A 16,935-nucleotide genomic window follows, 5' to 3' on the forward strand; every position below is an offset into this window, starting at 1 on the left:
TTCTTCTTTGTTTACAGCATCTAAAGACACCTTACATTGAAGGAGTTATGTGCACGTATATTCTGCAAATAGACCTGAAGATATTCTATGTTCTGTAACTTTTAAAAAGCCATTTCCAACATCAGGTCCTAAGACTGTTGCTCATTTAGTAATCCTGATGAGCATTATAGCAATGCCAGTATCTATAAGAGCCCCTGGCGGCGCAGTGGTAAAACTGCCGCCCTGTAACCAGAAGGTTGCAAGTTCGATCCTGACCAGGGGCTCAAGGTTGACTCAGCCTTCCATCCTTCCGAGGTCGGTAAAATGAGTACCCAGAATGTTGGGGGGCAATATGCTAAAATCATTGTAAACCGCTTAGAGAGCTTCCAGCTATAGAGCGGTATATAAATGTAAGTGCTATTGCTATTGCTATAACATTACTATCTTTGAATCTAGGGAAATGTGAACTAGTGTTTAAATAATATTTTAAAGCACTGCTTTAAAAAGTACTCATCATTCTGAAAGGGAGTAAATTTCATAAAAGGATTTTTCAATGTTTCCATTAAAAAACTCAAAACCATATTTTCCATATCTCTATCTCTATCAGGTGTCCATCCCTAGTTCTGTCTCTTTTAAGTCCAATAAATAAATTCATTAAACAGCAGCAATATAGGCTGCTATGTTTATAGTAGGAGTAGCTTGCAGTTGTAACATTCTCAATACTTTGAAAACATACCTTTAATTTGGGCCCAGACAACACAGGATTGCTTTTTCACCTGAGGGGGGAAAAACGCAATAGTTGCATCACTGTTTTCCTGAGAAACAACAGCCTAGTTCTCTATGTTGTGGCAAACCTTGTGTCTGACCTGTACCACTTCAAACTAGGATGGGCTCAGACCATGGTGTGGCTATGCTTCTCCCTCTTTAAAGCAAAAACAAAAACATATCCCTGAGAATAGAAAGGTGGCCTGTCAGGGAGAAGAGTTCTAGCCGAGCATTCTTCAAGTATCTTTTCCTTCTTCAACGGAGGCGCATCTAGTCATGCAAGTTCTGATACTCAGTTTGACAGCTCAGACATAGGTTTGCCATCTCAATTAAAAGGGGGCCAAAATCCATGGTCTTTGGCTGCAGTCCTCCACTATCAATGACTGCTTTAGCCCCATTGCTGGGCTGGGCGACGACCTGTTTCTCACAAAGATTTTGAAGATGATAATGCTAAGTCTGTTAACACTACACACTGTGAAATACAAGAACTGTCTGGCCCTACATCAGCCTCCTCCTCCACTGTGACTTGCCACCGAGGCCATGTTCTCTGGCTCAACATTAGCTGCTGCAATGAAATTGGCAGGTACAAGGGACAAGGCCTTCTCAGCAGTAGCTCCACAGTTATGGAACTTACTTCCTAGCAAGATACATATACTCAATCAAAAGTAGGTCAAAATTCATGGTCTTTGGCTCCAGTCCTCCACTATTAATAACTGCAGAGACGCAGGTTTGGGGCAGTATAGAAATATTTTAGATAGATAGATAGATAGATAGATAGATAGATAGATAGATAGACCCCCTGCTTGCAGAAAAAATAAACAATTTTAAAAAATTTAATTCAGCATTTTCCCTTTAAATTGTAATTTACTGGTATTTATGTTCTTAGCTACAGGCTTCTGTTTTGTTTTATTTTTTATGTATTTTCACCTGTTTTATAATAAAATTTCTATAAAATGTTTTATTGTAAACTTCTGTCTTCTCTTCTATTGCAAGCTGCTCTATCAATGATGAGTGGGAAATATATTTATTAAAATAAATAAATAGACTAGCATCCAAAGGCCTGTATTATTTATGCCTACACTCAGTGAGATTTTTTACTTCCCCCACACCCTTTGAATTGATAGACCCTTATGCCATATCCTACTTGCCATATCACTGCTTTTGAAACTTTCCTCAGCGTCAAATGGGTTTGCCCTGAAGGGCTAATCAAGAAAAACACAACCAACAACTCCTATTGACATGTGGAACTAGTCATGCAATACTTTGGATCCAGGACATGGCAAGGATCCATCCCACACTGACTAAAATCCAAAATAACAGAACCCTTGTGTAACGAGCAAAGTTGGAGATGGCTTTGTTGTGCTAAAAACCGGGGATTTGTGGAACTGCGCTCTTGTGCTATGGTGCTCTTGTGCAAAAGTTCTGTTTAGATCAAATGAGGTGTGCAGCAGGTTGTGCAACTGTTGCATGCTTGCATTAGCGCAGCACTAATCTGGCGCTCAAGCTCAAGCTCCAAACTTAGCACAACTAGCTAGCACAACCATTTTGCACTAGCTCAATGTACAAAACTGTACAAGTGCTCCCAGCGACAGCTCTTGGTGTGCTGACACTATGTCAAATATACAAAGCCCAAATGGAGTGATTTTCTGGGCCTTGTTTTATCCATCATCATCACTCCTTCTAACTGGGCAAAGAGGCACCTCTCAAAATGTTGATTCTCTTTATATTTCACAGGAGGGGAGCAACTGGCCCTATTCAGTCCCACCAGAGCATCTCTTCAGTGGCTGTTGCTGGTGTCTACCTAGTGCAGGGCTGCACAACTTTGGACCTCCTGCAGAAGTTGGCCTACAACTCCCATCATCCCTGACTACTGGCCACTGTGGCTGGGGATGATGGGAGTTGTAGTCCAAAAACAGCTGGATGGCAGAAGTTCTGCAGCCCTGACCGAGTGTTTATTTTCAGACTATGATCCCTGTGGGGACAGGGAACCATCTTCTCCTTATTATTCATTTTTCTGTGTAAGTGGCTTTGATAATTTTTTTTTTGTTTAAAAACAGTATTGTAGTAGTAGTAGTAGTAGTAATCCACCTCATAGCCCTTCCTTACACCCTGCCCTACTGCAGTGTTCTTAGAGAGAGGTTCGTGTACAGACTTGAGAAGCTGAAATAACTGTGTCTTGGAATCATGCAAACAATTCAGAAAAAAGAACTAGACAATAATCAACTATTGTTCACTAAATATTCACATCAATAATTCCAGAGCATGAACAGGATTTGGGACACATACCTCACAGAATAATTTCATGTTAAGTTTCTATTTTTAATCCTATTTCAACATAGAAAAATATGTCTTTCTATTCATGTGACAAGGATTTCTGAAAGCACGAAGTTTAATTCGTCTCAAGCGGGTAGGAGACTTTGAAAGAATTTGGAAAGCCAGACATTTCAAAAAATGGCTGTTCTTTTTTTATTGAGGGGATATAGTGAGCTTGGATATCTAGTAAAGTGGTTGGTAGGTAAACTAAAGGCTTTATGACACTGAAACATTGTATGCTCTTATCCCTAGAAATACTGATCCAAGAAAAAATTACATAACCTTTTACATATTGTTCTCATTCAAATAAAATAAAAGAAAGCATTTTCAAAAGCAACCATACCTCATCCCATTCACTGACCGTCCTCAGTATAATGCAATAATTTTTTCCAAGTTTCAAGGGAGCATTGTAAAATTCTCCATAGTAAAGTCTGTCTCCCAGAGTAAAGACCAGCATGTCATCAGCAAGGACCTTGGCTGGGAATTCAGCTGCAACATAGCCATCTGAGTCAGCGACCTTGCTGAAGTAGGTTAGGCTACTCAACGAATAACAAGAAAAGTTGCACTGCGGGCTCCAAGGAACTGCTATCACTTGGTAAGAACTAAAATGAAACAGAACAATGTCAAGTAGTGTCAAACGTCATTGATATTCAATTGCCTTTTGATGTCTGCATTGATACTCTTAAAAGTCCTGCTTTGTTTAAAAGTTCTCAATCACTGACCATGACTGAGTTGCTTATGATGGAATATTAACAGCAGTCCTAAACTACTGGCAGCACCATCTGGAGTTGTACTCTGCAGACCCCTAGATGCACATGATATATGAAAGACCAAGTAACAGAAATTTTTTAATCATGATTAACTAGATCAATGATCAATGCTATCACTGAGAGCAATGATCAATGCTATCACATGATCAATGCTATCACTACGATGGGCAAGGGGATGAAGGGTGGACCAATATATTGCAGGGACTAATAATACCTATGTATCCCTATGACAATGTATCCCTATGCAATGTATCCCTATGACAGGGAGACACATTAAAAGGACATTCTCACAACTGGCTCTACCCAGGCTAGGACAGCCCTACCTGAGTTGAGCCAGTCGTGTGAAGTGCTGTGATCAGACCTGATCCTGGCGCTCCACGACTGGGTAGCCTGGGATTTCTACCTAGGCTAATCGTGGGGTAGAAGGGCATAAGCATCCCCTTATAGCCCACTCCCCTATCGTATGAACACTCGGGCTGCCTGCAAAGCCAGTTCACAAAGCCAGGCGGCATGAGCACCTGGCAGTGGTGAAATTCCGCAATGCACTGCCTTCCTGGCACAGTGCATTGTGGGATGCCGGAGGACGTCCTCCTCCTGCTCTTGGCTCTGCCGCTCACCCAGCCACTACTTGTGTACTGCGTGAGCGGCAGAGCTTTAGAACCAGTGGCAATCATGTTCAAGGAGCCAAGGAGGAGCTTGCCTCCCCGCCTGCCCTCCTCACCACAGGTACATTGGTCGTGTGCACAACCTTTATATCTACCTTCCAAGGGGTCCCTACACCCTGTATCGGGGACAGATGGCCTATGTGCAGTGACAAAGGGACAAACTGCACCTTATGTTAAACCCAGAGGGCAGTTTCACATAACCTGCAACAACCCAGGAAGCGAGTAACATGTCGGTAAGAAGTCGGGATGTGAGAGTGTATGCTCCCAGTAGTTGTGATGTCTGACCCTGCCCAAGTCTGGTTCCTATACTACGTTACCAGCATTTGCCTGACCTCTTCCCAGCTTCAAATGTACAGTTCAAATGTAAGTTAGAAAAAACAAGCAGAGAGGACAAAACTGTGCATCTGGCATAGTGATTAGTTTGGCTCCTAATTTTCCCCACAGGAGTGAATGGCAGTTTCTCACTTATATGAAAGAAGATATTCTGAGACACCACTGGGGTGGATACTACACGGGGCCCCCTGCCTCTAGTAAATTCAGTTTCTCAGGAAGAGCAGGTTTGCCCCTAACCAATGGTCTTGCAGGTTTCAACCTGTTTACTTTTCTCCATACAACTTAATAGGAGCCATTGAAATCAAGCTTGCCCCTCCACCTGGATAGCCCCACCTTGGATTCAATGTGACACTGGAGGGTGACAAGCAGAGGAATCCAGAATGGACTTTGAATATATAAAGTACAGTACTTTTAACAATGCAAATTGTTTTACAATCTCTGCCTCAGTCATCCACTCAATTACCCCAAGAAGCTGGTCTCCATCTTTAGCATTTTACCGGGGGGAAAGAAAACGCTTACTCTGCCTAAGATTACTCAGCACACTTAAGGATGAGGTGGGAACACACATTCAAGAAGGCAGTTCAGAGTGGGCCCGACCCAAAGGAGCAGTTTCCAGATGCCTTAGTGCAGACTACCGGGCTGTTCATACAAGAGGCCAAACCCAGGTTTGGGCAGCCCTGCCCATATGAAGCGCTGGGGTTGGGGCTGATCCCGGCACTGCCTGCCCTGCAAGCCCAAGTTTTAGACCTGGACTTTAACCTGGGTTAAAGGGCACAAGTGCGCCCTTTATCTCAGTTATGTGGTCGTGTGTGCTCAGGTTGCATACCTCAGCACACACCCAGTCATGGGAGAATCCCCCAATACACCACGCTGCTTGTGCAATGCATTTTGGGATTCCTGGAGGCCGGGACTTGTTTTCCCTGCCTCCAGTGATCTGAACTGCTCGGATGCACTGCACTGTTGAGCATGCAACAGCACGCTGAAGAGAAGTTTGTCAATCATCCGGGGGTGGAGTAGGTTCAACCCTGCCTTCGCCCCTGGATGATCTGCAAAGTTCAAAAAAATCAGGTATAAACATCACATGTTCCTAGTTTGTTTGAAGCACAGAAAACGTAGATACCTTATTGGTCCATTTATTTCTTCTGCCTTCCTTTGTAATGATGCAGAAAGGGTGAGTAAGGATGCAGAACCTTCTGCTGATACAAATCCTACTTCTGGGGACTGTGGATCTAAAAAGCACGTCATATATAGTATCATCACTATTCCTGCATTATAAAATTGTTTTTAACGTGTAAAGTGCTATCTATCTAATCTATCTGTCTATCTGTCTGTCTACCATATTTGTCCTCAGCATCAATCCTGCAATGTAATGAATGCCTACATTGAAGATGATCAACTGAGAGCTTCTGTGTTGCCTGTCTTATATTTGCCTGAAAATCCAGCCAGTGCGTAGATGGCTGTGCGGGAACTTGAATCTAGTTGCTTCCGGTCCCAACTGGTTTTAATTTTGGTTTAATGAGTTATTTGTGTGTGTGTTTTTAATCTGTTTTTATATTTGTGAACCACCTGGAGCCATCTGGGTGAGGTGGTAGGATATGAATGAATCATGTATACATAAAATTATGCCATCGAGTCGGTGTCGACTCCTGGCGACCAAAGAGCCATGCGATTTTTCTTTGGTAGAATACAGGAGGGCTTTACCATTGCCATCTCCCACGCAGTTCGAGATGATGCCTTTCAGCACCTTCCTATATCGCTGCTGCCCAATGTGTGTGTGTAGAGTGGGAGGAGGGAGGGAGAGGGCACGTCATAACTTTAGGTTGGCTTCCACAAAGACTCTGTCTCAAAGTGCTGATACTCTCTAGGTTCGAAGATAATAACTGCATATCTAATGCTAAATTGAACATTACAAGTTGAAAATTAGACCTGAAAATCAATGCTGGCAAAATATTAGTACTATTGCTTATAAACACAGGTCCACAGATCTTAGCTGGCCATGGGTGCCAGCCGAAATTTGTGCTCACTACTGACCCTGTCAATTTCCTAGTGTGAGGTTGTGGAGATTCTCAGGGACTTCCCCCAATAGGTTGGGGGATCTCTAAGATTTCACATTAATGTCAGAAAGCGATGGGACATCTCTCCATTTTCAGATCCTTTCCTAATTCAGTGTGAGGTTGTTCAAGGTTCTGCGAGATCTCCCATCTTTTTAGAAGCTCAGGAGAAGGGAAGGGGAATCTCATCCACATTTTTAAAAATGTGCTTGTCACTTACAAGCACATTTGTAGGACCTGCTAATGACTTTGTCTTGACTGAATAACAATACAATACCAGCTCATTGAGGATGTACACAAATGTTTCTGCTTTGCAAGTGTCTATGGAAATAACCAGTCAACCAATTTTTACCAGCTTACATATGCCTATGAGTAAAATTAGACATTATTTTATATGCATAGTTTGCACTTTCCATCCAGTTTGTTTTTTTAAACATAAGAGGTTCATCCTGGGTTAATTAGCATGGGCAGGAGTCCCCAATCCATCGCAGGTCCAAAATGGTGGGAGTTAGTCCCCCTCACCCCCCACACTATGGTCCCATCATACACATCCCTGCAGATGCTATTTTTGTCTAAAAAACAAGCACAGAAGGCTTAAACTATTCATTGAAAGTAACAGGTAGTTTGACCTTTTGTCAGTTATTTGTGGAACATTTCGGATTCCTGGAAGCCGGGACTTGTTTTCCCAACCTCCAGTGGTCCACACTGCTCAGAGCAGCGTGGACCCTATGGGTATTCTCCCATTGCAGAGAAGAGCAACCCTGCCCGCCTGACTGCCTGCAAGCAATTTCTGCATGCCATAATCAACCAGGAGGGTAGCTATTTACAAGCCTGTAATGCATGCCCAAGGCAATTCATGCCCAAAGTAAATAACATGGGACTCTGCCTACCTAACATTCCTTAGAAGTCACTACAGAAGGCAAAAGCATGTTTGGAAACTATAAACAGACTATCTAAAGAAAACTAAATGAGTGAGTCACAGTCCATGCACAATGTTTCTTTTTAACACTATCAGGCTCTTGTTTATTTAAGGCTAGAGGGTAATCACCAGTCAGGAGCAAACTATATGCTACATGCAAATGAACGTAATGAAGTCCAGCCATCTGTTTTTTAAAAAACAAAAGCAGCTCCAGGAGAAGATATCTCTCTGTGTGTAAAATCATTCTCTACCTCCCATTTTTTCCTTCAGCTCTCAACACATAGTTGCTTTACGTCTCTCCAGTTGCCTCTCTGCATGCAAGGTAGATGAAAATCAATGTGTGTTTCTTTTAGAGCAACAAAATATTTAATTAAAAGAAATAAATAGTTACTCTTGTTTAAAAGAGTTTGGTTAAAATTAAAGTCAATGACCTCCTATCAAACATACTGAGATAGACTGCATTTTAATGCAAATAAAGAACCATAAGAAAATATGCTTTTATTTTCATTTTCATTTATTTATTTAATTTCTATACCACCCTTCCAAAAATGGCTCAGGTCCATATTTTGTTTAAACAGGTTCTGGGGCCATTAGCTCAGTGGTAGAACATCTGCTTCACATGCAGGAAGTCCCTGGTTCAAATTCCTGGCATCTCCAGGTAGGGCTGGGGGAGTCACTACCAGTCACTGTAGACAGTACTGAGCTGTCTACAGCTGGTTCAGATCAGTATAAGCTCCCATACTCCTTCGTACTTGGAGCACACATATAGGGGCCATTCTGATGAACAATCCCCACATGCTGTAAAAGGACACACCAGGAGGGCATCAGGACATTCCTGGAGGACATCAGGACATTCTTGCCCTGGGGGCCACATCATTTGAATCGGCCCTTTGTGTTTCAGAAGTAGGGGTGGGATGGGGTAAGGGTAGGCAGGCGAGTTCTGCAATACAGCACGGACAGAAAGCAGCAAAACTGGAAAGCAGAATATTCCAGATAGGATAAATTGTAAATAAATGTGTTTTAGTAGAACAACCAATCAATGTGCAACTTGAGTTAGAAAATATGTGAAGCATGAATGGGAACATTTATTTAAATCAATGATATTGATTGGCATTTTTTCTTGATTTATATTTTCTTATTTAAAATTGTCATGAATTAGAACCAATGCACTCTCTTTGCCAACACTAGCACAGCATCCCTCTAGTGGCTGTTGCTAGAGTCTATCTTATGTTTCTTTTTAGATTGTGAGCCATTTGAGGATAGGGAGCCATTTTTATTCATTTCTCTATGTAAACTTCTTTGGGAACTTTTGTTGAAAAGTGGTATATAAATGGTAGTAGTAGTAGTTGTTGTCATCATAGTAGTAGCAGTAGTAGGACTAAAAAAAATCAGATACAGAAAGGGTTAGACATCCACTCCTACCACCCTTCCCTGCGCAAATTGGTCCCTCTTGAAGCTATTAGTTTATACAAAAGGCTGTTGATGCTTCATTGTATTCACTTTCAGATAGCAGTTAAGGTACAGTTTCCCAATTAATCTCTTCTTCATTATTCAAAGAGTCCCATCTAGACTAAGAAGCTAGTAAGACCACCAGAATGAAGTCCATAGTACAGACACGAAACATAAGGGAGTTGCCTGCTCATGAGATGAACAGGAATAGAACAGGTCTGCCAAATTTGTGACTTACTAAGTTGAATGCTGCCTATCAGGGTTTTGATAAACCTCCTGGTTTGGCTGTGTGTGTGTGTGTGTGTGTGTGTGTGTGTAGAGTATCAGAATCAAGTATCTGGCAGGCCATAATTGATGGCTGGTGAGGATGAATTCAGCTTGCTGGGTCGCAAATTGTGCAGGCCTGAAGTACAATCTAACTGATGGGAGGAGCCAAGATGGTGTTCAGTCAGGACTCTATTTTTGGAGCTCTGTAGTTTGCCTCTGAATTTTTTTTTTAAATTTTTTTTTAATATGCTCAATATTTACTTTTAGTATTTAGCAACTAGTCTCTGCTATGCTTTTTCAGAGTTTTTACTCTTCTCTATCGGAGTTTTTTATCCTTCTAAAGGTTTTTTTTTTACCCTTTCCCCCTTATCTGCCGGAAGAATAGGCTCAAAGAAACGAGCTCACTCATCGCCTGAGCAACAGCCTGCGAAGGCAGGGAAGCAACAGAGGCTAGATTGTTATTTGAAAGGTAAAGACCTTGAGAATCATAGTGATATATTTCCTACCAGCAACAGATATGAACTGCTGGATGATGAGATCTCTAATTTGTATTATCAGTCCCCTTTAATCACTGCTTCTTCCCCAGCGAAGAGGATACAGGACTCAATTAACCAAGACTACTGTAGATATTTCTACAGTGCGGCCCCTTTGGCATTTAAAGAGCAACTGAGAGTCTCTCTCGGCCGAATGGAGCCTCCAGGCCCCCTCTCAGGAGCTAAACTAGCCTCCCTGCGTCTGACGTCAGACACGGGGGGCGTGTCAGGGCCGCTCTCGCGGCCTGATTGGTCAGCGGCCCGGGTTCTTTGAACCCGTTGGCCCAATAGTGGCTCTGCCCCTGCTCTTAATGCACAAGGAGCGGCTGATAGTAATAACAACAAACTCCATGATAAAGAATTTAGCTTCAATAACGTACTGTATTCTTCAAGATACTGCCTGCCCAGTGTTAGCTATGATGTTTGGAATTACTCTTGTAAGCTCCAGAGAAGTCAAGTTTCTTTATCTGTTGGAAAGTCTTTTCAGAATTATGGATGCTGGGCAAGCCAGACTTAAGTAAGATTATCTCTGTCCCAATTGCTTTGTTGCAATCCTTCACAATTGGATATCTAATCTATCTATTGGCTTCCAAACACTGGTTTCCATAAGAGGCTGGTTCTTGTATTTCAGGAAGATGTGATCCCCTCAAAACTTTTTAGTATTTGTAGCCAGCTAGAACACTTTCAAATATTTATTACAAGGGTTTTCCAGAATGAATGCATATTCCCGCTATGTAAGAAAAAGTTTAATTGTCAGGCAGCTGGAACATAGGAAACTGCCATATACTGAGTCAGACCATTGGTCTATCTAGCTCAGTATTGTCTTCACAGACTGGCAGCGGCTTCTCCAAGGTTGCAGGCAGGAATCTCTCTCAGCCCTATCTTGGAGAAGCCAGGGAGGGAACTTGAAACCTTCTGCTCTTCCCAGAGCGTCTTCATCCCGAGGGGAATATCTTGCAGTGCTCAGACATCAAGTGTCCTATTTAGATGCAACCAGGGCAGACCCTGCTTAGCTACGGGGACAAGTCATGCTTGCTACCACAAGACCAGCTCTCCTCTCCAGGAACACCAGAGTCCTTAGTGGAGGCTGACCTTGACAAGATAAAGATTAAGTTATCATTGCAGCCTGGGCTGGCAGCCAATGCTTTTGTGCCTTCCTCCCACAAGACAAATGCCTCATTGTTTAGAAGCCAAGCTCCTGATATTTCTCTCTCCTGCGGTTGCTCCCCTGCAACTGGTATTGAGAGGCATCGTGCCTCTGAGGCTGGAGGTGGCCCACAGCCACCAGACTAGTAGCCATTGATAGACCTGCCCACCATGAATTTGTCTAAGCCCCTTTCAAAACCATCCAAGCTGGTGGCTGCCAAATTAATTAATTAATTAATTAATTAATTATTATTATTATTATTACAAAGAAATTATTGAACAATTAATAGTGGATATGGAGAAGCAAGTTGATCTAAGTTCTGTGGCCCCTAGTAGTATTCCAGACGGCTTCCCAAACTACCCTCAGCCAGCTGCATAACTCACAAATTTGACCACTCTAAATCAGATGAGAGTTTTCTTGCTGGTGTGGTTTAATCCCTGCCTTCTGCCATTTTGGATGGCAGATTTAAGAAAATACCGCTTAGGAACTGGCTATGTCAATGTAGTTCGGTCAATATTGAAACCATTTCACGTTATTATTTCTTGTTTACACAGTCAGACAGGTGTTATTGACTGGTTTGTTTTATCCAGACATCGAGTCCTTCCCAAGGACCTGGGATGGCTGACCACACATTTTTATTAATTAATTATTATTATTATTATTACATTTATATCCCGCTCTTCCTCCAAGGAGCCCTTACATACTTGAGTTTCTCTTTCACAACAACCCTGTGAAGTAGGTTAGGCTGAGAGAGAAGTGACTGGCCCAGAGTCACCCATATAGTTTCATGGCTGAATGGGGATTTGAACTCGAGTCTCCCCGGTCCTAGTCCAGCACTCTAACCACTACACCACGCTGGCTCTCTCATGTTGTTATATATTGTTCATATTATAGGACATTTGTATTGCCTGGATTAAACCACTTTTTAAAAATATGCCAGGTTGATCGGAATAATGCCAGTTCAATTGGAATAAGGTCAATAGTCTCCTTCCTTCTGGCAGACCAGTATATAGCCATTACAGCTGGGGTAGCAAGATTCTGTGAGACTGTAAAGTGAGACGGGAGCAACTGACTAATTGTAACTGAGATCTCCGAATACTTTGATGTTCTATTATTCTCTGTTGTTTTGATCGTATTCTGTTTTATTTTTATTATTTTTATTTGCTGATTGCTGGTCATTGACCGTAATAAATTCATTCATTCAACCTGACTGACAGATGAGTACTGTAATTAAATAGACTACTATATCTGGTCAAGATTAGTGGACAAGGACAACAGGTTCCTCTGAGCTATCTATCTTAAAAGAACTGCATGGTCTGCCAATATGTTTCTGAGCGAAATGTAAAGTGCTGGCTATCTATATATCTAATTCTCCTGGGTGTGCCTTTCGAACGTGCATCCCGGCAGCCCAGCTGATTGGCTGGGCTGCAGGGCACCTGATTGGGTAAGGCGCACCCAGGAGAACAGCGGCGGCGGCCATGGCCGCCGGCGGGCTGGCCTGGCAGCGCCGGGGAGGACAGGCCGATGAGGTGGCAGCGCGGCGGGCCCCGATACTGGGGTGGGGGTTGGCAGGCCCGACAGATGGCGGCGGCGGCTCTCGGAGGCCCCTGCTGGCGGAAGCGGCTCTCAGCGGCGGCTCCCAGCCCGGCGGTGGGCCCACCTGTGGTGGCATGCCGCCGGAGACTGGGGTGAGGGGAGAGAGGCGGTGGGTCTGGCCTGGCCGCGGAGGCGAGGCGGAGGCAGGCCGAGCCGCGGCACTCAGCCCGGCCAGAGACTGGGGCGGTGAGGAGAGAGGTAGCCGGCCCCAAAGAGTGCACAGATGTGCAGGGGTCGGCTTGTTACCTATAAAGCCCTTAATGGCTTAGGTCCAGGGTATTTAAGAGAGTGTCTCTTTTGTCATGAACCCTCCCACCTATTAATATCATCTGGGGAGGTCCAGTTATGGCTACCACTGGTTCATTTGGTGGATACTGGGGATTGGGCCTTCTCTGTGCTACCACAGGGCTCTGGAAGGCACTCCCTGTTAAAATCAGAGTTTGTCCATCTTTGGCTGTTTTTTAAAAGATTCTGAATTTGCATCTGTTTTCTTAGGCTTTTAATTAATTTTAATTGGTTTTCTATCATAATTATTTTAATCATTTTATCTCATTTTTATATGTGTTGTGTTTTAACTTATGTACACACCGCATAGGGATGCACATCAGGCGGAATAGAAATATGATAGATAGATAGATTTCAAACAACAAAATTATCTGTAGTATCTGATAAATGTGATACATTACGATAGAACAGAATTTTTAAAACTAGGATTCTGTTATATATCAAGCTTATGCTTTAATGCTATGAAGGTAGAAAAGGAGCATATTGTAGCAGTTAAGGTTTTTAAGATACCACAAAAATAACTTCTGTTTCTTCATAACAATAATTTTTAAAACCTGGGAGATACTGAAGCTATGTATTTGCTGAAGACAAACAGCTTCACCTAGTGGATGATTACAGGTGGAAAATATGTAAAGAGCTTGGGATAAAAACATTTATTCTCTGTTGGCAGCCTTCCAGTTAAGAGCCCCTTCAGACAGCACTATTATTTCTACAGTACATGAGAAATAAGCAAGGATTTCTCAAGATTAGGTAACATCTTTTTTGTTAAATAACTGCAGAAACTTAATGAGCACAATGTTCTGCTTTCTTTTTCTCAACTCTTCCTCTCTCCCCCACCATAAAGTGTTTCCTCATATTGGTAATGTGTCCTCACTTTCATTATAGTTCATTATTTATACAGCTCTTTTAATGTACATAGCCCTTGAGGGTTGAGAGCTGGCTCACAACTACGTGTGGCAGACAATTTTATATTTCCCTTTTTCTAAATCTGCAAGCGTTAACTGGTTTATTCAATAGATAAATCAGCTAAAACATCAGTAGATTAATATAATGAGTGAAATTTTAGTCTGCGAGGGAAAATTTTAATCAATGGGCATGCCAGTTAGGAATATACTTGTTCGTTTTTTTAAAAATCAGTTTTGGTTCTGATGTGTTGCTGTGACAGGGAATTAAAAAGAAACAATTACAGATGGCCTTTTTTGCAGAATAATCTATAAGTTATCTCAAAAAAGGATCTAGGTTGGTTTTGGTAATATGCAAAGTTTTGATTTAATTGGTAGGTCATACATGAAATAAAACATCTTTTATTAACAGTCTACATTACACAGATAAGACACGAAGACATGTGCACAATCCAAATCCTTCCAAAGTCCCAAGTACAGGGAACTTCTTGTTTACGTTTGTGCATGCATGGGCTGTCCTTATTGCTTGCATGGGCCATTATCCTGAATTTGCTCTAACATGCAGCAGAATAATTTGGTAGAATCCTGAGGTGGTAGAGGGGATTGCACCATACCACACTCCAGATAGCAGACATGCTTTTAAAATTAACTGTAAAAACCTCCGCTAAGAAGATAAATAGAAATTAGAACAACAAGGACAAAGGTTCTAGTCCAGCCTCCACCCTCTACTTTTGTTCTGGTTTTCTACTCATAGGAAGTGTTTGAGGCAGGAGGGCATTTAAAAGTACTACTGCTGCGATGACAACAATAAATATTTTACCGCTCTTTAATCAAAGTTCTCAAAGTAGTTTACATTGAAAAATAAATAACATATAAATAAGATGGCCCCCTGTCCCCAAAGGGCTCACATTCTAAAAAGAAACATAAGGCAGATACCAGCAATAGCCCCTGGAGGGATGCTGTGCTGGGTTAGATAGGGCTAGTTGCTTTCCCCCTGCTAAACAGAAGAGAATCACCACTTTAAAAGGTGTCTCTTTGCTGAGTTAGGAGGGGTACTTGCTATTGTGATCATCCCCACCTGCAATCTGAAGTGGTACATTATCATTATTATTTATATATCACCTTTCGAAAAAGGTTTTCAATGTGGTTTACACAGAAAAAGAATAATAATGAGAGGATGGTCCCCAAAGAGTTCACATTTCATTCTGAAACCTCAGTCTGTTGCACACAGAGCTCCTGGCCGGGGACTACATGCAGACATGAGCCCTTTTCAGCTGTTTTAAAAAGGAAGGGTACTGTACTGGCATACAATGTCCTGAGAGTGTGCCTGCAAGCAACATTCAGAAGCCATTCCTGCCCATTGTCCATACTGGGATGAAATTCTACTTAACACAAGCACTAAACACCACAGTTCATGTGCCATGTTTTGTTAACTCCCTACTATGGCAGGACAAGTGTCATTCAAAGTTATTTGATCCAGAAAGTAGGGACTTCGTAATGATCCACAGTGAGAAATGAAAAGGAAGGTGTCACTCCAGTTGCTTACACCTTGAGCTCTCATGCTGAAGGGGCAACCTTGTTGTAAGCACAGAAAAATAAACAGCAAGCCCTTACCAGAGATTGGAGTTGTCATGTAGACTATGGCACTATGATCCAGATTTGCTGTGGAGATGTTAACAGTGTAATTGCTGCCTGGAAGTAAATTAAGGCACACTTCTGGAGTCTGTAAATGTGTGGTTAAATTAAGAGTCCTCTTATCGTGGAATTGCTTCTGATACCAGCGTAGACCCTGAATGTGAAACTGAAATGAAGCATGTACAAGGCTGTGCATTAAACACTTTTGTGAATTGTGCTTGCCATATTTGCATAAAACTTGAGCACCTGCTTCTAAGGCTAGGTCTACATGTGTATGTAGGAGGAAAAGCCATCTGTCTCTATGAAATGCTGTGACAGTCACATTCTACTACAGTCTGCAGCATTAAGCCAGCTTCACAACTTGCATTACATATATATGAGCAAGTTGCATTCTGAATTGCGAATTACGTCCCATGCCAAGACAGTGGGTCAGCCCTCAGTCTTGCCCCAAACCATTCTCCAACAGACAGATGTCTGACACTTTTCTTCTTTGTAAACACAAATCTGGAAATTCAGGCAAAGAGCTAACCCCTGCTAACTGGGCAAAGAGGCACCTTTTACCGTGGTGATTCTCTTTATTTAGCAGGGGGAGAGTAACTGGCCCTATCCACCCCCAGCACAGTACTTCCAGTGACTGTTGCTGGTGTCTCTCTTATGTTTCTTTTTAGATTGTGAGCCCTTTGGGGACAGGGATCCATCTTATTTATTTGTTATTTCTCTGTGTAAATCGCCCTCAGCCATTTTTGGAAGGGCGGTATAGAAATCAAATTATTATTATTATTATTATTATTATTATTATTATTATTATATAACTGAAGGGATCACACAACCTCCATGGCTACAGGCCTGGCACATGATCAGACTCTGTACATGTCTACACGATCCTCAGAATCTACCTCAGAATCTGCCAAGCATAAGCATCTATGAAGTTTATATGCATAATCCCCTCATCAAAGAATATAAACATTTTCTTACAGTCTACATGTTACCTAATCTCTACAAAGTATTTTTGTCTGCTAATATGGAGTCTGCGAATGGGGAGTTGGTGTCTGGGGTCAGCATACTAGGCAGCTGGCAAGGACAAAGTGTCAGAAGAGATCCCTAAGACTACCTCAGTACCCATAGCCACTATGTGGTGGTGGTGAGCAACTCTCTTGGGACCCATCCATGTAAGAGGGATCCCATGCAAGGCCATTTGCCCAAGACCCACTGAAAGCTGGATCTGGCCCTATGCTAATACTACATCTGGTTGTTTGTAAACAAATGGAGATAGGCTGCAGCCTTTAAGAGAATTAAAAGTGGAATGCTAGATACATCATTGATGAT

General features: G+C 42.3%; 1 protein-coding gene across 6 annotated transcripts in view; it reads right to left on the reverse strand.

Annotated features, from left to right (window-relative positions):
- The window catches only part of SUSD1 (sushi domain containing 1), an 83,862-nt gene that overhangs the window by 15,574 nt on the left and 51,353 nt on the right, over positions 1 to 16,935 (reverse strand). For all 6 annotated transcript variants that reach the window (XM_053303990.1, XM_053303986.1, XM_053303987.1 and 3 more), the window contains 4 exons: positions 15,589 to 15,775; positions 5,946 to 6,054; positions 3,401 to 3,659; positions 716 to 755 (listed from right to left, as the gene is read on the reverse strand). In XM_053303990.1, the coding sequence (XP_053159965.1) occupies positions 716 to 755; positions 3,401 to 3,659; positions 5,946 to 6,054; positions 15,589 to 15,775 (595 nt within the window). The remainder of the gene's footprint in view (positions 1 to 715; positions 756 to 3,400; positions 3,660 to 5,945; positions 6,055 to 15,588; positions 15,776 to 16,935) is intronic.

The sequence above is a fragment of the Hemicordylus capensis genome, chromosome 2, assembly GCF_027244095.1.
Source record: "Hemicordylus capensis ecotype Gifberg chromosome 2, rHemCap1.1.pri, whole genome shotgun sequence".
Lineage (NCBI taxonomy): Eukaryota > Metazoa > Chordata > Lepidosauria > Squamata > Cordylidae > Hemicordylus > Hemicordylus capensis.